Consider the following 24227-nt stretch of genomic DNA (forward strand, 5'->3'; position numbering starts at 1 on the left):
TTGCTGTCATGGTGGCAAGCCTTCATGAAGTAATGTTTCTCTCTCCACCTTTGGTACTGATGCCCAGAGCTCCTGATGGTTCGGTGGTAGGAGTAGGGCAAATCTGCTTCCCAGCTTCGGGCACTAGAAAGACAGTGCCATGTATTCCTCTTTTAGGTCAAGAGCATCTGTTTAGCTCTCTGTATCTCAGGCCTGCTTCACAGTAGCCTGCTTTATGTACCAACAGCTGTCTCTATTTCTTTAACTATGATTTTTTTTGAGATGAACTGTTGCAGCGGGATTTGAATGGGCAAATGTCTGCTCTCCAATGGTGCATGTACTAACAAGATTCGCTACCTGCGTTTGTAGCTTTTTAAGGCCACAGGGATCCGTTGTGCTCATTAACCCTGACTACAGGCATTGCACAGGCCATAGCGGTCATTGATGTTCTGTGTCTCATTTAGCAGTCAGCTCCTTTGCTGGCACAGACTTATCATGTGTAATTACTATGTTTAATTTGATTGATGTGATCTAAAAAGAGCCTAGCAAGAGTCAGGGATTTGAACATACATCAATAAAAAGAAAAACAAGCCTAATGCCCTCTTCTCCTTCAGTGCTATCCAATATGGATATCCCTCCTAGTTTCCAAGGGCCAGCCCCGCCGTGTTCCTGCCTCCCTGGGCTTCTTAGAAAATAGAAAGGCTTTGCAGCATCCCTAAAATTCAGCTGAGTTGAGTTTCTTGGACCAAAGCTGAAAATGTATTACAATTTTAAGGAACCTTAAGGCAGCTATCCCCTCAGAAGCTGCTCCTCTTATTCTTTACTGCTGTCCAAAGTTCTGCCTCTTGGCCATGACAGAGTCAGACCCAGAGCAATCCACTTGACTGAATTTTACTTTCAGATAGTTGTCCATATTTGGAAGTGGAACATGTCTTCGGTTATATATGGTATAGTTTTTTTTTTTTTTTTTTTTGAATAAAACTAAGGAGGAAGCAGATTTTTCATCAGTGACCTCTGAAATATTGACCTTGTTTTGTTCCTAATTATTCCGTGGTCCAAGTCATCGCAGCAAAATGTTAAGCGTGGTTACTTTAGCAACTCTTAAAACAATGTTTTGGTGAATACAGCTGGATGCAAGTACCTACTAAAAGCTGAGAAAAAGCTTAAGTGCACATGGATGCATTTATTTTAGTAGACAGAAGAGCTTCCTGTTGTAGTCACTTCTAAGAGGATAAGGAGTTGTGATACTATGAATCTTGGGGAGAGCCAAGGGAAAGGAAAGAGGCAAGTGAGCTAAAGCAAGGTATGAAATGTCATTTTGCTGCACAGCACTGTTGTTTGTCTTTTAGCAAGCGCTACTGAATTCCCTTGTTGCCAATAAGCTAAAACATCAATTCAGGCACCGTGCTAAACCCTGAGGGAGAGAGAGGGCTGCATGGGACTGCAGGTTCCCCATCACGCATTGCATTTGCTTTATCCCCTGCGTGTGTTGTACTGAGCTGACCTTGCAGTTGGAGCCCCCCGGGAGGGCCGAGTGGCATAGAGGGACACAAACTCCTCCGATCCTTTCCTGTCTCGGTTCTAGCCCTCCTCTTAATGATGGAGCAGAAGTACAAACTCTCTATTTACCTTTCTCTCTGCATGAGGTTAATTGCGTGTGCCTGACTTGCAACCACACTCACGCACGGTAAAGTAATTTGAGAGGGCACTGCTAAGACCCAAATGACTGGATTGTTTTCTCAAAGAGCACTTTGGTAAAGAAAATAAAATGAGTTATTTGAAAGGACTGAGGTCACGAACATTTTGATATGTCGTTGCAAGTCATTCAACGCTGAGTGAATGCTCTGAGTACAGGATGTCTCAGAATTGTGCTGTTAACTTTGGAACAGAGCTATTGATAGTAGAATATAAAGAATGTAATTGTATCGTCCAAGGTTGAATCAAGTATAGCTGAGATGAAAAGTGACCTTATCAGTGGTTTTGTAATTCTAAACTTGAGGTAATTACCGTCTCCCTCTGTTAGTCAAAACAAATGTTAAAATGTTTGGGTCAAAAGTTTCTTTGCTATTTGAAGTGGATGAAAAATTAACTTTTTAGAAAATGAGATGTGTGTGTGTGTGTGTATATATATACATATGTATATACACACGTGTGTGTGTGTGTGTGTGTGTATACACACAGTTTTACCCACCCAGTATCTTTTCCTGTCAGGGAAATGAATTTGCATGTGTCACTCGCGCTTGCTGCCTATTGAAAGCAGGAGAGAACTGAATCACAGGCTGTTGTTCATGGGAGACTCTTGCTGCTCTACTTAGTTGAATAGCAGGAAATCCTTAAGTGCAGCAGAACTCTAATATTCAGTTTTTATTCCATATTTGGAAATATTTCCTTATCATTACTGCGGGTGTGTTGTGATGATTTGTGAGATTAATTTCTGTGAGCCAAACTAAAAGGATGCATGAAGTCCCGTTTGCTTAGTGCTCCTTACCATGAGACAAACCCTGCTGGAATGAATTGATCTCGAGCTGGGGGGGAGCCTGTGGAAAAACGTGGTCCCTTTCAATTAACGCAGGTAAAGGCAGCAGAAACATTTTAAAAGGAGTAGTTTCGAATCAGCTCTGTTCCCCAGTCTAGGTTACGCAGTGCCCAGCGCTGGCACAGAGGAGTGAATGGCAGTGGGAAAGAAACAAACAGATGGTTTCATGGAAAGTGGGACGGCTTCTTTCAGAAACAGTACTGCCTAGTGCCAACTTAGCCGGCACGTACAACCGGGGTCTTTGCTGCTTGCTTTTTTTTTTTATTATCTTTTTTATGCCTAATCTACTCAGAGCCCTTCTCTTCTACTTTGGGGTAGATGGGATTTATAGATTTAGGAGCCTACCCAAAGATAAGGAAGTAACTTCATTTAAAAAACAGCTCTTACTTAGGCCCCATGAGATTAAAATCTTTTTTGGTGTCTAGGGATGCTGAATGTGGCAGGCGTTTTGGAGACAGTCACTGACGCCCCAAGCTGCTCTCCTGGCCTTGCAGCGCTCTAGGTATACCTGGTGTCTTTGCAACCAGAGGGGCAGCAGTTGTGGAGGCTGTGTGATTCGGTTTCTGTCCCCGAATTCTCCCTGTCGGCCACCATCTCCGCGAGATTTTCTCACAGTTGTGGACGTCGGACATTGGGAGTGTCTCCTCTCGTCGGTTCGTTAGCTGGGGCCAGGCAAGTTGTGGAGCTCTATCCGCTTTTAGCTGCGACTGTGACGGGCGACTCATCATGGACGTTCCACAGGGAAAGGAAGAATGACTTAAAATGGCTAAAACATTTGAACATCTTTTGCTTTTGAATAGCAAAGCCTGTTCTGACAGGACTAATTTTACTCTGTTTCTTTAGTGCTACTTTAAATAGAACAAGCGTAATTTGTTCTGCAACTTTAAAGTAGCAAAATTTATTAGCGCATAACGCATATTGGGAAGCTAGTAGCAAACTAGAGGAAATGAAGTATATAAATAAGGTAAATGATTTGCTAAAGGAAGTGTTAGTGGCTGCTCGTCACAATGTTGTTTTTCATTTTCCCTTCTCGAAGGGACTATAGTAAAAACTAGATGTCAGATGGATCTGTTTTGGCAATAACGTTGAAGAAGAAAAATCCGAGTGTGAAGTATCTGATTTGCTGCATTTGGCAGAGAACGTTGCTTCCTTCAGGTAGAATATTAAATGTAATAGAGGCTTGTGAACGGTGGCACTCCTGAAAACATGAATTATGTAGAAATATAATATTTATTTTTCTTTCTGATTCATATCCCAGAGCAGTGCTTGGAAGATATGCTGATCTGATAACTATGAATTTCAGGAACAACAGTGGCACAGCTAACATCATCCAGATGCCAGAACAAGAATATTAAATAAAAATCTATTGAACTGAAGTTTCTTTCATTGACGTTAATGGACTTTGGGCAAGGCTCCATTTTGAACATAGAAATCTGTATTTAGTAATAACGCAAAGCGTTGAAAAATATGGGCCCCGCATTTGACATAGGTTGGAATAGCGTGGGGTGTTTTTTTTCTTGTTTACTTCCTGGTCTGAGACTTCAAGATGTTGTAGGTTTGTGTTTTGCTTGTTTCTGGAGGTTTCTCACAAGTTTCGGAAGTGGATTTTAAACGGCCTATAGAAAAAGAAGACAGGGAACCTCTCCTGGAGGAGGTTCAGTATAAACAATTGGATGGTGAAAACATGCACGATGCGATTGCCAAATTTGTGCTAGCAGGAACCGTCGTACAAAAAGACGTTTCCCTTCAGGGATGCTAACGCAGTATGGCCACTTTCTGCTTCTATTTCTGCTTCTGTTTCGCCACCGGAGCTGTCAGATGTTCTACCACATTTTTCTCTGTGCTTTATGCTGGCGCATCAGTTCCTACTACCTAGACAGGCACGTTTCCGAAGTTGCCCCCCGGGGCCTGGGCAGCTGCTGCTCCAGCTGCTGCTCCTCCCCTTTTCTGCTGCTGGCGTGTCACCCCACCTCGTCCCGCCGAGCCTTTGGTTGCTTCACTTATCGGTCCTGCCCACTGCCTTTTGGTGTGAATCATGCAGTTATTTGTGTACGGTGGTGTTTTTTATATGTACACATATATATCCTGTCTCTCCTTAAAAGCATCCAAACAATTTGGAGGCAGCAGGGCTGGCAATTGTGCTTCCAGCCTTGCTGTATCCATACTGCTTTCCTAGATAGCACTTTATTTTTTAAATATAGTCCTAGCCACCATTATTTTTTGAGTGCCCACTTTTGCTGGTTGCTTTGCTGTGTTGTGTGTAAACAGCCAAGCAGCTTTACCACATACGCTGTAGCTTCTTAGACGGAAGAGCTCCGGTTCTACGCACGGTGGTGGTAACTGGCTTTTTCTAAAGGTAATCACTTTATTGAGCTATGTGCTTTTACTTTGGAACAGTTCTGGCACCAAAACCGTCTCTCTCCTTTGTCTTTTAACTTCTGATTCTTGAAAATGCCCTCTGTATGCTTGATTTCAAGAGAAACTTCAGCGACAAAATGCGCTGTGCCGAGAGGAACGTGAGAACTTTGAGAGGCAGAAATGTGTTTCCATATCTTCCTTGCGCAGAGGTTTTTGCTGAAGGGAACTGGCTTCATAGTTGCTGGGACTTAGGAGCATGCTCGGGTGTATAAATGAGAATCGTTATATCGGCCTTTCCGTGCAATGGCATAGCTGCTTTGAGAGGAAGGACTGGCATTGCCTGTCCTCGTGAGCACCTACCTATGTAACGCTGTGTTTCAAATCCGAGTCAGAGACCCGGTAGCATGAGGAAGGTACTGTAGTTCTGTAACTTGCAGAAAAACATGTTTTTATCTCTGAAAGAATGATGTGTGTCGTTTGCTCCCTGACTTAAGTATGCATTTAGTAACTAGTACTGAGTAAATTCACTCAAGGGCTGCTGTATAATTATATGACATTTCTGGTTTCCAAAATAAGCGTATTTTCATTGTGAGATTTAGATCCGGATTCATTTGAGAGTAAAAACAAGCTATATGATGCAACATAGTTGTGCAGGAGACTTATCTGTAAAGCGAGCGGCATCTTTAGACCAATTCTTACGGAAATCAAGTCCAGCCATGGTATCTGCTATCGTCTGACTTGCACAAACTTGCGCTTTCACTGGCGATCTGTGTAAGAGAAAGCAAGAATTGCTTATATTCGTTACTGTGGTATCCTGAAACCCTCTGAAAGGGAAGGTGGCATTCTGTATGGCAAGAGATTGGCCTCAGTTCTCACTGCTAGTAACACGCTCTATGTATTTATCTTTTCATTAAAACGTTGAAATGAGAAATCATTAAGCAGGTAAGCATGAAGGGCCAGAAGAACATGTTAGAAGGATCTGAAGGGGCGGACTTCCCCCCCCGCCCCCCCCCCCAATCGAAGCATTCGATAGAGTACAGTTCACCGTTGCTACAGTTCAAATGTTTGGCAATATTTTACCAGTTTTACCATTAAGGCAATCTGCTCCACATCCTTGTCATGTTATCCCACTTTACAGGCTGGAAACCGTAGCGTAGAGTGTGTAGCAGAAAGCAAATTTCTTGAGGACTTATAGCACATCTGTGCCAGCGTCCCATTTCCCTCATCATTGTCCTTTTCTCTTTAAAGTTGGGAGCTACCTGGCTGATTAGCAATAGGCTCCAAAATGAGTGAGGGTGCTGAACCTCCGTACTTCCTGCTGAGTGGGAGCTGTGACCAGGGGCTAAGGGCCAGGCACTCCCTCGCCGCCGTATGCTCTGGATCTCTGTGCAGAGCTGGAGTGCTGAAGGCTAGAGACGGGGTATGAGAGGTTCGGGCTTCATCCTCTCCTTCCCTCTGGAGCAGAAAATGATCCTAAGGGACAAGTGTTTCTTTTAGGGGAGACTTGTTCTCCAGGTGCCTTGAGCTCTTCCATCTTTCCTCTTCTGAGTTGTTACAGGGAGTGGGATTGGGTGCTTCAGTATTTTGCTTTGATTAACCAGAGCCTTGATCTAATATGAAAACATTAATGATGGACTGTGAGAGTTGCCAAAAAGAGCTTTGGAGAGGATGTGAGTTTGCAATTATTGTTTGTGCAGCAGAAGCTGGGTTACGAGTTGTCAATAGTGGAAACGCTTTCAGGTAAATCAGTCAAGGCTTTGACTTAAAGCTTACAGGGTAGTCTTGAGCAAAGGCTGAAACTGTAGGGAACACTGCTTGGTCTTCCTTTTACTTTCCAGTTTGCAAAGGCCTGAGAATAAAAAGAAGAAACATGCTTGGATCAGTCAACATTTCCTTCCAGAAAGGAGATGTGGGTCAGGAGAGAGACTCGCTCAGGAGAGGCTCTTGAAAAATCGAGCTTGTTAGTATTGGGCCTGCTATGCCCTCCCTACTGCTGTACCCATCTCCTCCTCCTCCTTGAGTAGCATCCTTCAACTCCTGCCTCTGCACTGATGTCCCACGGGCCTCTCGCTGTAAACCATCCCACGTCAAACAAGGTGTATCTGCAGCTCCTCTCCTCTGCGCCCACTGTGCAGGTGCTGGCCTGTTAGCTGCAGGGGCAGCAGGCGACACGCTCGCTCTCTGAGTTCAGCCGTCCGTCCAGGAGGCACCAGCTCCTTTTCAGGGCCAAGCAGCACATATGGCTTCTCTGCTTCTGGCAGTTCCCAAGCGCTGTCCTGCAGGTGATAGGCTGCTTCGCGTCTTGGGTTGATTAGATAGTTTTGATGTCTCTGTCATTCAGAGCCTGCAGTGTATCATTTTTTCCAAAGTACCAGGCACTTTGGAAAGAAAGGTCTTAGGTCTTTCTCAGCCAGAGGAGTTTCTGCCAAATAGGGCTGCTTGGTTAATGTGACCTTCTTCGTAGGCCAGCAAGACGAATGCAACGCTGGGGGTGCGACAGAAATAGAATGGTTCCATTATGCAAATAGCACGAATTTGGGTGGATTAGTAGGTTTTTGAGGGCATTTCCAAGAACTCTGGGTGGTGCCTTTTCAAAACATTCCCGTTAACATGGTGAGGTCAGTAAATGCAGTGCTCTGTCAATAAAAGGCCCCATTTTGAAGCTTCTTCCTTCCGCCCCATCCCCTCTGGCATCATTTGTTTATAAAGGTCATACTTTAGCATTTCACTTAATTACTCCCAACTGAATATTTTGTTTGGGATGTGGATTTGTGCTTTGTTTGTTTGGGTTGGTTTGTTGGTGGAAGCAGAGAGGTAGCAGAAAAAGGGATGAAGAGGTTTTCTCTGCCGCAAGTTGGTGCATGACTTTGCAGGCTACCAGGTGTCTCCTGCCAGGTCCGCGCTCTTGTGCGTTTCCTGGGGGGAGGAATCTGGAGAACTCTAGGCACCTAGCAGTTTTGCAGAGTTTTGTTCACAGGTACCAGAACTAACTAACTGGCTGGCTGAGGACCCCAACTGCAAAGCAAGCAAATGTAAACTAAATTTTTCCTGGAGGAGATTTTACGCTTTGGTACAGAGGTCTGGCTGATGGGGAGTGAGGAGGGTATATGGGAGGCGGAAAGCAAACACTTACGGTGCTGTATCCCTCCTTCCTTGGTACGGCAGTGATGTCGATGCAAGTTTCTTATCTGTTCAGTAGCTTTCCCTGAGCTTGCTAATTTACCACTTGGGCTCCCTTCTGCATTTTCCTACTATAGACTATAGACCTACGGTTAGGCTCAGCCCTGCTATTTATAGCTTGCGGTGTTAGTGCCAAAATTGTTATCTCCTTTCTACAGGCTTAATAATAAAATCAAGTGACTTAGATTTGCTATTTGGTAGTGTCTGCATTAGTGAGTGTAGGGAAAACAAATTAACGGGAAACAAAATTGCAGTGGTGGTTTATCCTACCAGGAATACAAGATGTGCAAATGACAAATATCCAGTTGCATGCTGGCGCTAGAGTGTGCTCCTTATACCTTAGGTAAAGGTTAATCCGTTGCAAGGCAGGGTTAATGCTACGCTATCCTGACATTCCTAAATAATCAGAAGGCGGGTTTTTTGCCACGTTAGATCATTTCTTCAAATAATCTGATCACTGATGCCAGTGTGTGTTCAGCAGTTGTTTTCTTTGATTTGGGTGTGTTGCCATGCTGTCATACCTGTTTTGTACTTACCTTTTCCCACCTATCATGGGAGTGAGAGTGTAACGTTGTCTAGCAGACTGAACAGAGCGAGTATAGTGAAATTTTCTAACTTTGGGGAAAAAGTCTGTTACGGAGCATGGGTTTGTGTGAAGAACATAATGCCTTGATTTTTAGTAGAGACTGCTAACAGATGACAGCTCTCATGTTTCTTTAGTAGGAAATGGAAGGGGGTAAAAATATTGATTTAAAAAATAGAAGGAGCTGCAGCATCGTAAAGCAGCTGTAGTGCTATTGCAGCCCCTCTACGTATGTATAGATGAATACATTTTTTATTCTCAGAACTCTGGCATCTTGCGCACTCCAAAATACACAGCGAAAATAATAATATCCACATAATGTTATAAGACGCCTTTATTTGTGAGACAGCAGCTGCATTTCTGGCAACAAATACTTTATTGTCACACCAAATTCAATTAAAAGTCTGCAAGCTGAAACGTTGCCCTCACAGAGGGAGAGGAGCAGGCAAGTCCAAAGCCAAAAACCCCAAACAGAATTCAACAGCCGCCTTGTGGGAGGTGTAAAATGAAAATTTACTTCAGTACGAAACTTCCAATCAATTCACCCACAAAGGCGTTAGGACTGGCTCGAAGGTCGTAAAACTAATTCAAGATTTGTCTTCCTCAAAAATCCCCTGGTGAAATGGAAGGATTACAGAAATGAGCAAAAAGAAGTGGATCTACTTCTGCGTGGCTTCCCAGAAACCAACCAACCAACCAGGATGAGGTGCTGCTCTGCCAGGCTGTCCTCCTGGGTGCAACGGCCCTTTCCCAACATGCCTTAACCCCTTTCAAGGTCGGGCAGCAGTTCTAGGACAAACTGTACCTTTTTTTAAGGCCTTCTGCTTCCCTGGATCAGCTGTGCCTGGAATGAGACCTTCAGCCAGGACGGCCTTAAGGTGTCTTTGTCCAGCATTAAGAGGGTTGTTCTAGCACGTCTTTGCATGCCAGGTTTAAATCTAATCGAGAGAGCAGTCTTTCTGTCTCTTCTCCTTTCCTCCTTCTTTCCAGTTTAAGTGCTCAGTGACGACATGCCCTGACCCATAAGTACTTTATCTGCTTAGATAGTGTTTCTACGGCTGGATTTGGAGTGTGCTGTTCTAAGATTTCTCCTAAAAACCGAGAATCCCGGTAGAGGGAGCTCTCTGAAGAACAGGCCGCTCTAGAAAACGCTCGTTTCATTATCCGCATGGCATAGAGATGGTCCTAAAGGAAATAGCTGGTTGCCTAAAGCACTTGGGGTGCGGAAGAATTTTCTATTTTTGTTGAGTTGTTGTTGTTTTTAAAGCAACAGAAGTTTTCAAGTTAAAATATGGCCATAACGTTTTTAGACGGGATGATTTTTAGAAATCCCTCAGCTGTCCATGTGCAGTTCTGTTGAATGACGGCTAATTTTTATGCCGGGCATAGCTTCTCTTTCAGATAGTATTAGAATTTCAGTTCATTTACTTTTTCGTTTTATCCTGTCCCCTCAGTTGCACCCTAGCATTTCTTCAGTCTAAAAATGTCATAATACCACTCTGCGTGCCCAGTCGTGGGAGCAGCCTGCTTCTCCTCTTGCTTCCTCCTGCTCTCTCTGCTCCACTGCCTCTTCTCTCCCCCAGACTGGGCTCGAGTTGGCCAGAGGTACGTTTTTTTTAATTTGCGGACAAATGCTGCTCCGGGTGGGTTGCCCAGAGTCTGCATAATTCTTGCAATGATTCACCCCTTGTTTTGCCAACATGTGTGTGGTGGTGGTGCTGTTTGTTGTTTTTTCTTTTGAGAGAGCGAGAGTGGGCAGCAAGTCCTTCTCCTCTCTCAGGATAAATGTGTAATACAATTATAGTATGAGTTTCTTACATATAGAGAAAGCCTGTCGCGTGAATTTCATAGTGCCTAAGAATTTGGGGATGGAGAGCAGGGAAGAGAAATATATCTATTTTTTCAAGTGAGTAATGACTTGCCGCGCTCTGTTTCAGTACATGTTACCATGGCGATGACTGCAGGGACTACAACATCCTTTCCCATGAGTAACCACACCCGGGAGAGAGTGACGGTGGCCAAACTCACGCTGGAGAACTTCTACAGCAACCTCATTATCCAGCACGAAGAGCGAGAAACCAGGTACCGGCTCGGCATGCTCTCGCCTCTCTGCAGCTTTTCGCTGTAGGCCTTCGGTGGCGTTTGTACAAGCACTGCGCTTTAATCCTCGGGCGCAGAGCATTTCTTAGAAGTTCTTCTTTAGTCAGAAGCAAAGAGCTAATCATCTAAGGGTGCAGCCTGCCTTTAAGCTGTCGTCTGTGCCAATAAACCCGGGAGCATCCCCTGGCGCTGTGCAAAGCAGTCACTGAGCAGCTGAGCCTGTGCTTCTGAAGTTCCCTTACAATTTTCCTCTTCACCAAATTATCACTGTTTTGTGGAAGCCACTCTGCGCAGGGTCTTGTTTTATAGCACGTGGGAGGTTTCTGCTTCTGTGGTGGGGTTAGCACTGACCCCGTCGCGTGTCCCACAGGGAATAAGCGCCTGTAGAGGGGTCGATACTGCAAAGCTGTAGGTGTGGTAACCTGCTTCTGCGCAAGGCAATGGCTTGTGGTGTCTCCCCACGCCCTGCAGCACTGAGCTCCTGCCGAGACCCGTTCGCTCTGCAGACGGGAGCATATAAGAAGTGGGGAAGAGGATCGACATTGGGGGATTTGATAGGATGACGGGGTAAGGAGAGAGAGGGTGGTCTGAGGTGGAAACAGGGGGCAGGAGAAAGAGTGGGGTCAGTGATGGTGGGCTTGGTAGGTTCTCGGGTGGGCTGGAAGAATTTTTGGGGCGATGTAGTACCCACCTCTACGTTTCTCTGGTGCTGTATTGGCTGGTACTCTTTGCGTTGGGGTGCAGATCGGTCGTTGTCGTTTTAATTTCCGTCGTCAGTGCCCCGTTCTGCCTCCGCTGTGGTGAAGTGCTACTGAATTAAATGCCAAAGTGCCAAGCATTTGATTATAATGAATGTTATGTTTCAAAGAGTCATCAGCATGTGAAATTATCGTTCCCCTGGTAATATGTTTTTAATTGAGGGGTTTTCAGCTGAGCAGCAGGGTTTCCATCTCTTCATCGTATTCAGTCATTATGCCATGTAATTGAGCTGCTTGTAGTTACGAGAATAGGCTGTCTAATGGGGGCCTTAATTTAGGGTATCCTCCCGCACTTCCTGAAGTGCGGAAAGACGCAAACAGCCTGATACGTGGTGCTCAAACTCCTAGCTGCTGTTTGCAGACAAGTGGCTTTCCGAAAGCTGAGATTAACTTTTCCCCCCACTATATCTGTTCTTTTATCAGTTAGGATTACAAATTGGACAAAATAACCTTCCTTTGGCAAGAATATTTAAAGAAATATAAATTCCTAGAGCGGTGATAACTGTATGATTGGGCCTTTAATGCCTAAATCTGCAAGCACATGTGCTTAAACATGTCCAAAAAGCGTACTTACATTTGCTTATACTTTTTCAACAGACTTGATCACAAATAAGTAAAGGCAGAAAGTGAATAATGTTTTCAGATGTGTGAATAATGGGTTTTCACATGTGCCATTTGAGGCAAGCTCTTTGGTATCTGGAATCTGGTGTCTGTGTTGTCTTGCTATAATCCTAAATTTGTTTTCAAGTTTTTAAAAAAAAAACAAAACAAAACTACCGTGTCTCTCCTTTGCAGGCAGAAGAAGCTAGAAGTAGCTATGGAAGAGGAAGGCCTAGCAGATGAGGAGGTAACATTAATGTAATGTTTCGACAGATTGCTTTGCTAACAGTTGTTCAAATTGGCATTTGAGGAGTTTACAGTAACATTACCTAGCATGACATTAAGTTTTATTTTGTAAATGAAGTTTAAAATTGCTCAACATTTGATTTGGCATAGAGGCAAGAAAAGGGTGAGATGCGCATGGAAGAAGTGGGTAGAAAACAAAATGCTGAATCAGTTTTTTCTCATTTAAACAATAAAGCTGGTGTACCCTTGCTCCACTTGGATATGGACTTGAAGGGAGCTCTATCCAGTTGGCGTGTCTCAAAATTTTGGTCGATTAATTACTTTTCTGAAGTCTATCACATCACTGCTGCCTGTACTGCCTTCAACATAGGCACTGAAAGAAGCACTAACAGTGTCTCAGTCAATTCTCAAGTTTGACATAACTTCTGGGACGAGTGAAAGGCGAAATGTGGGTGTATAATGCCACCTTGTGGTTTTAAAAGACATTATCATGCTAGTACAAAATCCGGCAGGCCTGAGACATGGGCCTCGTTCGCAGTCTCTGCCATCTCCTTGGCATCTTTGGGAGCATAGGTGGGTGCTTATCTTCTCTCGGAGTGAATCTCACTGACACTTTTATAGGGCAAAATATATGATAGGCTTTGGAAAGAACTTTATAAAATACAGGTATATTTTCCTTCCCTAAACCAAATGGATTTTGCTGCAGATAACAAAATATGGCTCTGCTGCCTTTTAGGCTCGTTGTTGCCTGCCATCACTGGTTTTGGCCACGTGCAAGCCTTAGCTTTTATTGATGTTCCTCCCTCACGCTGTCCAAAAGTAGAGCCCTTGCCTTGGCCAATGACTGATGCAGTTTGTTTGAACCAGTAAGCTTTTTCATTGATTTTTATTACTCAGATACAAGGAGACAGTAATTAAAAAAAAAAAAGAAAGAAAAAGAAAAAGAAAGCTGAAACTAGGACTAGGCTTTTATGTAAAATACTGTGTTCCTGGCTCATACTTGGAGAATTTCAGAAAGACTTCTCTTTTACATTTGCTCTGTAATCCTAATGGTTGGGAGAATACTTCACAGGAAGGGAGACTATATGTCTTGACTTTCTACTATCAAATGACTTATAAGTTCCCATGTAATGTGTTTCTTTAGAAAAAGCTGCGCAGGTCACAACACGCCCGCAAAGAAACAGAGTTTCTGCGACTGAAGAGGACTAGACTCGGCTTGGATGACTTTGAATCTTTGAAAGTTATAGGAAGAGGAGCATTTGGGGAGGTTTGTGGGTTTCTTGCTTGAAATTGGATTATTGAAATCGGATCGAATGTTAAAATTAAACACGCTAATTATAGAATGAGAAGTTCCAATTTGGCAGTTATATTGCAGAAGAATAGCTATTTTAGTAAGTCTGCAAGTGTGGCTAAGACCATTACTGGATTACGTGCATGAATTTATCAAGGGCCATCAAAGGGCCTTAGTTTCCCGCAGCTTTCTATTAGTCCCAGCTGATGTTGTCCCATGCTGCCCCGTGAAGTGATGCATTTGTGGTTGCACAGCTCCTCTCCACAAACATCCTCCCTGCTCCGTGTCACATCGTGCTTTTATCTACTCCTGCGTTTTAGCCTATTCAGTCTCACAGCCATCTGGAACTGAGTGACGAGTAACTTTTTGAAGCAATAACCACCTCAGACCATTTACTGATAGCTAGTATTAGAATGGCACCATTGTATATGATGTAGAAATATGTGGTATTACGTATTTCTTTATCCATGTGTTTTTAAACGTGCAACAAAAGAACCTTTCTATGACCTGCAAATCCGAGCCTTCCAGTAGATAGCTCGCTAGGGTCTAATTTATGAGGTGTACAGGATTGATTGGGTTATATTTCTCATTATAGGTACGCCTTGTTCAGAAGAAGGATACAGGCCATATTTATGCAATGAAGATACTAAGAAAAGCAGATATGCTGGAGAAAGAGCAGGTTTGTGTTATGTAAGGCTCCTAGATTTCAAAGTTATTTTGGCTAGAAAATTGCCAGATGCTAAAGTTCTTTGTGGCAGATACTATTTGGTTGTACTGTCCACTGCTACTCTGTGTAGCCCTAATAATGCTACTGCAGTCCAAGGCCTCTGTGGAGGTGCTACCACAGTACAAAAGAGAGAGTAGAAGTTAGGAAATAAGGTCATGTAACAGCATTTGTGAAAATGTTTTATTTACAGCCAATTTGGAACGATAACAAAGGATTTTTTTTCTCTCCTCCTTTGTCATTGCAGACCTTTAGTACTTATTCCCTAATTCTGCATTTCAAGAAAAATGCGTCTTGAAAAATAATACCATGCTAAAGTAAAAATTGAGAGTATTTGAAGTTTTCTTTTGATGGTCAGATACCAACAGATGTCATGTTGTTCATTGTTTGGCTTTGCTTTGCTTTTGTTTTGCTTTTTAGTCAGGCTTTGTATCTCTTTTGTTCTGCTTTTCAGTCAACAATTCACTGCAAATTCCCCATAGGATGAGGTAAATACTTTAGCACTGCAAAGCAAAGCAATCAAGTGCAGATATCCCAAGGAAAGGGTAGCAAGAGGACTTCTATCTTCACTCCTTGTCCAAACCCCATCATTAGCTTTTTTTATGACATTATCCTGCAGTGGTGCCAGCACCTCTCTTTTTTTTTTTTTTTTTTTTTTTTTCCTGGTGCAGACTATTTGGCTCCACAACCCCATGCACTGGATGTAGAGAATGAGAGAGAAGCAGCGTGTTCTGCATAGCAGCCGGGGTTTGCACGGACACAAATACAAAAAATTAAGACTTTCAAGTGGGGTGGCACTGGGAGATATCCTGGTTGGTCTTTAAGCAAGGTTTTAACTTTATACGGTGTAGCTACATGTAGAAAACAGAGGAGTGGAAAGAAATAGTTTCTAATGAGAATATATAGAATAGATAGAGCTAGATTAATAAATCCAATGAGCTGGGAGTACCTACTACAGGGAGGGAACTCATGACAATATGAAGTGGACCCACTTATCATGGAGCTACTCCTGGCCAGTAGAACTGGGGAGAAAATGAAGGAGACTCTTCATTTGCTGCTTGTTGGAAATAGCCCGGAAAGCTGGAAGAGTGGTACATATTTCCTTTCGAGAAGTTGCTTTCTCGTATCTGAAATGTGAGATAATTGGAACTGCCAAGAAATACTTTTTCCATGCTTGTGTTTTTCATTTTCCTCCAAAATTCTAGTAAAACACTCTGGAGGTGTGCGTTATTCCAACACACTTTATTCTTAGTTTCCAGTGAATACATGGGGTAGTAGCTCTTAAGCATAAACTTCTCCACTGTGGCTCTGACTACAAAGCAAAACGTCCATGTAGCCCAGGGAAGTCTTGACCAGAAGAATTTGAATCTGGCTAGTTCAAGTAACAATACTGCGGAAAGTAAAATAATATTATCTTCAGCATGTGCAAGCAAAGTTGCCATAGGATTTCAAAGCCATCCCATTTTGTCTGCCAGCAACACTGAAGTGAGCATTGGTAGGCTTGTATCTTTTGGTTTCTCTGTAGAGATCCAACCTTAAGTGTATCTTAGCCTCCTCTTCTCCTTTAAAATACTCCTGGCTGGAAAAGTTGCTGATTAGAAATGCTGTTACAATTTTAAAACTACCACTCCAAAAGCACCAGAAAGATTACATGTGATTTACATATGACCTATAATGATCTGCAGTGATTTTTTTCACATGATCATTTCAAGAGCATCACATATCTTTGTGATGGAGGATCTCCTCCTCTAGACAAGAACCCACAGACTTCCCACTTAGTGCCCACGTTCCAGCCTCTTTGGCTGTGTGCTTGCTGCTCCTGGTGATAGTGGTAATACCAATACTTGCAGGAGAAAGTAGCAAAAGAAGCATTAGCAGAGGACAAAGTCCCTCCTTTCCTCCTCCCCTAAAATAAAAAACTTGATTTTAAAAACATGTGATTGACGTGCTTACCTGTGGCAGAACGCAGTAGCGTGTCAACATCTCTTGTGACCAGTGCTATTTCGATACCTGTTTTCAAATCCCAGGACGTTCCTTAATGCATTTTTGGTGCAAGTTTGTTGATAGTTTTCAAAGATGCAGCTGGGACTTGCATATCCTGAGCAAGGACAGAGGTTCCCAGACCAAGACCAACATCAGCAGCGGTGGCAGCTGTATCGACGCTGGGCCAGCTTCCTGCTCATCACTTGGAGGAATAGCTGCATTTGCTCTTCTCCCTCCTTTGCCCTGCCTCCCACTCAAAACACTTCTCATTTCTTGCCATTCTTCAGTTCATTTCTTCATATACTTATATGTGAAATTTGATAACTTCTGACAATAATCATGACGCATCTGCCACTTCACCTCTTAAGTCCTGCATTATTTAAGACAAGGTCTTGCTTTCTCCAATAATTATATCACGATTTGCCCATTGAGTTGCACACTGGATTTTTGCTATTTGTGTGATTATCTGTGAATTTGCAGTAGGGATGCTACATTGCCAAGCTGACCCCTACAGAGCTTTATAATCCTTTTTTTTTTCATGCCCTTATTTCATTTTAGGATATGGTAAAAAAGGGGAATTGCGCTTTCCCACCAACTTTTTCAGTTCTTACAAACAAACAGAAACAGCTTCACAAGTTATGCTTTGTAATTGGTAGAGATTGCTTCTGAAAAGTTACATAAAAGTTATTCTCAACATTCAGTTGAAATCCTTGGGTTTCTGTTGAGGATTTTTTTTTTTTTGAGGACTTTGTAGGATCTAGTCTCTGTATGAAAAACAGTTTCTGTGTCAAAGCTCATGAAAATATATAAATATATTGTAGGACTAGGAGTATAATATGACACTCAGTATCTGAGTGCTTAAATTGCCCTTTAATAACAGCATTTTTTTTAAATCTATATTTTAGGTGGCCCATATCCGAGCAGAAAGAGATATTTTGGTTGAAGCAGATGGAGCCTGGGTAGTGAAAATGTTTTACAGTTTTCAGGATAAAAGAAATCTCTACTTGATCATGGAGTTCTTACCTGGAGGTAAGTTGTATACTGTGTTGCTAGATGATAAAAGTACCTCTTCCTTAGCTTTTGTTGTCAACTTTACAAAAATGTTAGAAACAAGCACGCTATGAAATTTGTGATAATACAAATCTTTAATACTGTTTTAAATGTAGTGTCAGTAATGTAACTGTTCCTGAGTTTGGGGGAAGAGGGAAGGATAAGGAGGGTGTTAATATAATTGCAGACTTGGATTAAATAATACTTCTAGTCCAATGTTCCACTTTTTTCCTCTGAAGCTAGTAGCAGTAAAAGAGGATTGTTGCTGAAACAGCCTATTTGTGCAACAGATGTAGTATGTGTGTAAAATTCTGAGGGGAGGGGAAAAAAACCCCTATATCTTGCTGAGCTATCCAATTAAAATTCCTGTTTAGAATTTTCAACAGGGCTATATGCAGTTTGCTAAAAAGTATGTTGGGTTTGTAGGTCCTTGCAGTAGTAGTTTTATAATTAGGAGCTAGAAGGTCAGTTACAAGGTGAGATTTGGAATCTCTTGAGGTTTCTCATAGAATTAGCCTTGTGATTAAAATGGTCTGATTTCTGTGCTGTATTTTCTTCTCTTTGATTAGGTGATATGATGACCTTACTAATGAAGAAAGACACATTATCAGAAGAGGAGACACAGTTTTACATTTCTGAAACTGTGCTGGCCATAGATGCTATTCACCAGCTGGGATTCATCCACAGAGATATTAAACCGGATAACCTTTTGCTGGATGCTAAGGCATGTGATGTGCATGAAAACTGCCTATGTTTCAAACATCTCAGTCTGCAAATAATGTCATTTATAGTGGTGTGAATCAGGAGTAATTCCATGGAAGCGGTAGTGTCACACCAACGATTTTAAGCTAGCTGATGTAAAGGCAGAAAATGGTCACTACCTCTTTCTTGTAGCATATCTGTATGCTTAACAAAGCAAAGCTATTTTTTGTTGTTGTTGGAAAGCCTTTTGAGTGTGAAAAGGCCCACTTAAAGAGTGTCTAGATGCTTGTATTCATACACAATACAAATTGATGCATTCACTTAATTCAAGAAGAGCGAAAGCATGAAACATTCAGATAATGCTGCTTTGTAAATGATCATTTCAATTCCTGCAGTTAGCTCATTTGTTTTATCTGCTCGCTAGTGGGAACAGTCTGCCTGTTAGACTGACTATTGCGAGCCCTGAAATGGGCCCAGTAAACATCATATACAATGGGCCCAGTAAATAAATGGGCCCAGTAAATAAATGGGCCCATCATATAAATGGGCCCAGTAAACATCATATACATCATATACATATCTGGTGCTGACATCTGGAAATGTGGTTAAAACCAGGTTACCATCAAAACAAAAGCAGTTTCTGCTGGAGGCTTTCTTAGTCTCAACGGTCTCCAGCTCAAAACAAACCCAGGCAAAGTAGCTGCCCTCAGCTGTTGTGGAGCTGTTGGTTGTAATCATTCCCAGTAAGCACTGACTGAAGCACCTTTGAAAGAAAACACGCTCTCCTAGTGCGTCAAGAGTCAATCATTATTTGCCTGCCTGTCTTGGACTAGACAGTCCGGTGCAAGTCCATTGTTCACGCATGGCCAGAGAAGGCAAGTGCAATTATTAAAACAACTTTCTTTTTTGAGCACTGCTATATTTTTATTTTCTCTGATTTTTTTTTTTTTTTAGGGTCATGTAAAACTCTCTGATTTTGGGCTATGCACAGGTTTAAAAAAAGCTCACAGAACTGAGTTTTACAGGAACCTTACACACAACCCGCCAAGTGACTTCTGTAAGTATAAGATGTCCTAATTAAATGTTTAAATAGTTTTGAGCTCCAGCTCTGCCACATCATAACTTATTTCAGCTGGATTAAGCAACATTGGTCAGGCTGATTGCATTTAGTTGGAAAACCTGTTCCCGGAACATGGAAGTATTTCACAGGAAAGATATTATGATTTCAATAGTTTTCTTTCCCCTTTTACATCTGTGTTTTAATGCCTATGCATGTGTAATGCATATTACATAACAATGTTACTGACGTTGCCAAAATACTCTTTCAGATAGAAAAAAGGTTTCATATGCTGACTGACTGCAGTCAGTGATGATCTTATGAATCTTTCCTAAGAGTAAAGGTGTTCATCTCTATGCTTCGCTGTCACTTCCGTGTTAGTATTTTATTCTACAAACGTAAACTTCCTCTGCAGTTCTGCTTGGATTCTACACTTGCCATGTTCTGTATCATACCTGAATTTACACTACCAGCCTCAACAACAAGGGCTGCTGATCTTAGATCAATCTGTAAAACTCTCAGAAAGTTCTGACTTAGAATCGCTGATCAAGTATCCTACTTGTGTGATTCTCAGCTTCAAATCGGACAGTAGTTATACATTGTCCTTTTCCCTCCTCCAGCTATAGTCAGGTATTTGTTTCTAGAACAAAGCATTTTAAAGAGACAAAATAGTCATTCTTTGAAAACAGCATGCTATCAATCTCTGCTGTCTCTTACTTCCCACAAATGAATTTAACGTCTACATTATTTTGTGAATTAGCATTTCAGAATATGAACTCAAAGAGAAAAGCAGAAACATGGAAGAAGAACAGGCGACAGTTGGTGAGTTAATAAAGTTAAATATAATCTTTTTTTTTTCCTCTCTGAAACTATACACAGAAAAACATAAAGACTGGACGTTAATGCTGCTGGTTTTTAAAATCTGAAAGGCCCTCATCACTTACAGATGCAGCTCTCTTCAGGCTTCTGAAATTCCAGTTCACTGAAAACAAGGTGGTCTGGTGATTACAGCTGTGGAATAGCTCAGGAGCTTTGGGGAAGAGGGTAGGATGACCATCAGCTGTGTTATTGTATTTATTTTCAGAGCTGTGACTAGTTAAGTCCCTGCACTTCTTTTTACCTTTATTTCCCTTTGCAAGCATCTGGACAAACTAATCTCAAGCGTCAGGAGCCACTTAGCAAAGCCGTATCTTGAGTCGGTGTGCTCAATTGACTTCATATTGACCCTATGTTTGTTTGCAAACTCCTGCATTTAATTCCTGCAGTTTGCAGTGCTGCAGCAAGATGAGTAGCTGTCTGGTTTTTTTTTTTTTTTCAGAGAATCATGGGAAAATTTGTTTGCCCTTCTGCTGAATGGGAATATTATGGAAAGGCAGTGGAGGATATTGGCAGTGGAGTGGCCCAGCCTGGGTCCATAGTGCAGAGCGTAAAAGTTATAATGGGCACTCTGGCATTAAGTGAATAGAAGTAAAATTAAGACAGTCTGTCGCCCTGGACATTTCAGAATTTCAGCCATGCTGATAATTTTCTCTGAGCAGCAGTTCCAAAACTCTAAATCTGCAAATTTTGGATTTTTTTATTTTGATCTCTCTATTTAAGAAGTGATATGCTGCAGTGTTTCTGAAATGCTTTTGAGTTGTTCCTGGCTTCATATGAACTAGACTGGGATTACGCTGCAGTCATGTTGTCTCATAGTTCAGGCCCTTTCTCCTTCTTGGAGTTACATGCCTGGAAAGATTAAGTCTCAAAATTTAGTAAAGACTGACCTGGCAGAACTGTATGGTGAAGCTAGATGGATCATCATACAGTCCAACAAAGAGAAGAAAAGGTCAAAATGGCAACCTATATCAAAAGTATTCAAAAAAGAAACACACTGTTGGTTTTTAACTGGTTCAAAACTAAATGTCTCAGCTCTATTCAGCCAAATAAATAATTTTGTTGCTGATCAAACAAATGAAAGCAGAATATTCCATTTCCAAAGTAAAAGTCAGAATTTTTTGGCAAAACTGTCTTTTTTGGAGGGAGTTGTTCTGGTTTGTTTATTTTTGGGAGGAGGGAAGGGATTTTCCATCAGTAAACAGAAATTCCTAGTTACCTCAGGGTTGTGGGTCTTTAGCCCACAACCACATGGCCTGTTTATGTAAAGGGTTTTTTTGGTTTATAAGGGATGAAGCAGAGGTCCAATAAGAGCCCAAATTAATCTTGCAGTGGAGAAAAGGTAATACATGGAACAGTTAATATATTAAGAGTATCACACATGGGAATCTACCACTTGATATAGTCTTTTTTTTTTTTTTTTAAACAAACAAACAAAAAACTTCTTGGGTATTTTGGTAATACAGCTACTGGTATTACTACATCCCTGAAACATTAGCTGAAATGACTTTCTGATATTACAAGCAGGATATTCTATGATTTCTTGACATTTAGGAGAATGGGTTCTATTCACTTCCAAGGTTCAGAACCTTCAGAACAGAATAATGTTCTTGGGTTTTTAGATATTGTGAACAATCAAATTAAGCATTCTTGTCCATCCAAATAACAAGATACTGTATATGAATCCCCAGCTTTCCAAAATGTAAAAATAAAATATTTTTTTTTAAAGAGTTTACTCTTTTTTTTTTTTCCAGGCATATTCTACTGTTGGCACTCCAGATTACATTGCACCAGAAGTATTTATGCAGACTGGGTACAACAAGCTATGTGACTGGTGGTCTTTGGGAGTGATTATGTATGAAATGCTAATAGGTATGTTAAAAACCACAACCTAAGAATCGTTCAGAGGGTTCAGGGGTAGCAAGGTCTGTTAGATCATCTAATCTGATCTCCTCCATAATGCCGGCAATAGAATTTCCTTCTCTTTTTCCTGAACTGAGCCCCAAACTCCGTTTCCAGAAAACTTTAAAGTCCTCCCATCTTTCCCAGAAGACAGCAAGAGATGAGGAATCTAGCATATGCTTCAGTTAATAGTGAACACTTATTAACTGGAACAATTAAATGTTTTGAGGTTCAGTCTCATTGCCTGGAAATAACAAAATAACCTTTAATGTTGCATTATAAAAGAGAAAACTTCTGGCTAGTACTGCTTTTTAGATTTGGGAGCCGTGGTGGCAAAAGCAGAGGCCCAGATCACTTTCCTACTGTGGAAAAAACTTGTTAATTTTTCTTGCTGTTTGTGCAGGGTATCCACCTTTCTGCTCAGAAACACCACAAGAAACTTACAGGAAAGTTATGAACTGGAAAGAAACTTTGGTATTTCCTCCAGAGGTGCCCATTTCAGAGAAATCAAAGGACTTAATTCTAAGGTCAGTAACAAAAGCCCACACAGAGACATACTCATCATCCATTAGGATAACTTTCCGTTCTGCACAAAGGTAGCTTTAGACCAGGAGGAAGAGTTGGCTGCTGCTTTTGTCTCGCCATCCTTGATGAATTTTTCAATCCTCCTTTTGCCTTTTGTTTAGCATAAGGGAGTAAGTTCTAAAAATCTTGCTTTGTACCACTGTATCAGGAAAAATGGAGCAGACTAGAAAGAAAATAGCAATTAAAGCACAGGTTTTTTCAGTTCTCGGAGAGGGAATTAAAAGACAGCCGTTCACTACTACTTAATACACCAAACACATTTTTGGATGTATTGGGTACAGTCACATTTTCAAAACCACCAGTTTTTAATCCATTCTTTTGTCTTCAGTCAAGTTTCCTGAGGGTATCTGGTGTCAAAGGTCAGGCAGAAATGCTCTCTTGCCATGGGAGGTTTTCGGGGTGATGGGTTTTGACTTTGATATTTTGCAAATGTGCTTGATGCGCAGAGCTAAGAACTAGAATATATTGTTAGTCCAGGCAGTGCTCCAGTAGTGTGCAACAAATGCAACACTTGTAACAAACAGTTACAGTGATACTAACGCTTTACAGGCCAAGTTACTTAATTATTGCCAATTCTGATTAATAACATAATAAAATTTACACACAAAGTTTTTAGGATCTGTATCTCTAGCTTTTTGCTCACCTTTTCTGTGTGTTGTCTGCACCCTGAGCTCGTCACTGGGAGGAGTACAGTGTTGCTGCTGAGGATTTCTTCTTCCTCAGTCTTGGGTCTGCTTGAGGCATTTTTATATATTTCAGACAGTTTATTTGTTAACATATCTTGCTGATTGCCTTGTGAATTTAGTTATACGATGATTGCTTAAATGATTTCATATAGGATAAAACCGTACAATTGCACAAAGCTAAGCAAAAAAGTTAAAAACTTCTGTAGTCAGACAATTTACTAAAGCAAGGCCAAAACTGCAGGTTAGACAACAAACATCTGGCCATGGGGTACTTTTGCCTTATGGCTAGGACAAGTTGGACAAAGGTTGTCTGAACCTAAAGCAAGTTGCAGATAAAGCAAAAGTATCTTTGTTTCTGTGGGTGTGGATAAAACCAAACTAAAATAAGTTCAAGTTCAGACGAGGCCTGAAAAGTCCTGAGACCTGGTCTGGCTAACTTATTACAAAGTCTAAAGTCTATTATTAGCGCCAGGCAGCAGCCAATTGCCTGGGCTGCAATAGAAATAGGAGCAGTTATTTCCCAAGTGCCACTCAACTACAATGAGAGAACATTGCAGCTCGTAGCTGGACACAGTTTATAACTTAACTTGCTACGTTACTGAAATACCTGCTGGAAATTCTGCTGGCTGGCAAGATGCTGACCTTTGTTTGTATTGGGTTGTATCTGATGTGAAAAGAAAAGTGACTTGTGAATACGGATGATGTGCTCATGTGGAGAGGTTATATAGGTTCGGGATGACTAAATAAACAATCAGAGGCTTTTGCTCATTTGGGCAAAAAAATGTATTTCGTTTGACAAAGCCCAGGTGACTTGCAGAGCAACAGGAGGCCTGCGTCCCCGCATTACTAAGTGCTCTCTGCTCCCAGTAGCCTGACAAGTGTCTCCACGCTTGGCAAGACCAAGCTGTTTGTTTGACGTGGGCCTTGCATTTTTCCTCCGTTATTGTAAACCTCCCTCTTTGTGTCACTTCAGGCACCTCCTGCCATGCTCAAAGAGACTCTGCAGGCACAGTGTAAAAATACAAAGCAAT

General features: G+C 41.7%; 1 protein-coding gene across 2 annotated transcripts in view; it reads left to right on the forward strand.

Moving 5' to 3' along the window:
* Positions 1–24227, forward strand: part of STK38L (serine/threonine kinase 38 like) — a 51772-nt gene that overhangs the window by 19318 nt on the left and 8227 nt on the right. The window contains exons 1-11 of one of the 2 annotated variants that reach the window (XM_068950136.1): positions 4541–4871; positions 10574–10718; positions 12290–12341; positions 13485–13607; positions 14227–14310; positions 17244–17367; positions 17958–18112; positions 19045–19147; positions 19908–19969; positions 21778–21895; positions 22329–22452. In XM_068950136.1, the coding sequence (XP_068806237.1) occupies positions 10585–10718; positions 12290–12341; positions 13485–13607; positions 14227–14310; positions 17244–17367; positions 17958–18112; positions 19045–19147; positions 19908–19969; positions 21778–21895; positions 22329–22452 (1079 nt within the window). In that variant the 5' untranslated portion in view covers positions 4541–4871; positions 10574–10584. Of the gene's footprint in view, positions 1–4540; positions 4872–10573; positions 10719–12289; positions 12342–13484; positions 13608–14226; positions 14311–17243; positions 17368–17957; positions 18113–19044; positions 19148–19907; positions 19970–21777; positions 21896–22328; positions 22453–24227 lie in introns of those variants that run through there. The other variant, XM_068950128.1, reaches the window with a different exon arrangement.

The sequence above is a fragment of the Struthio camelus genome, chromosome 1 (assembly GCF_040807025.1).
Source record: "Struthio camelus isolate bStrCam1 chromosome 1, bStrCam1.hap1, whole genome shotgun sequence".
Taxonomy (NCBI): Eukaryota; Metazoa; Chordata; class Aves; order Struthioniformes; family Struthionidae; genus Struthio; species Struthio camelus.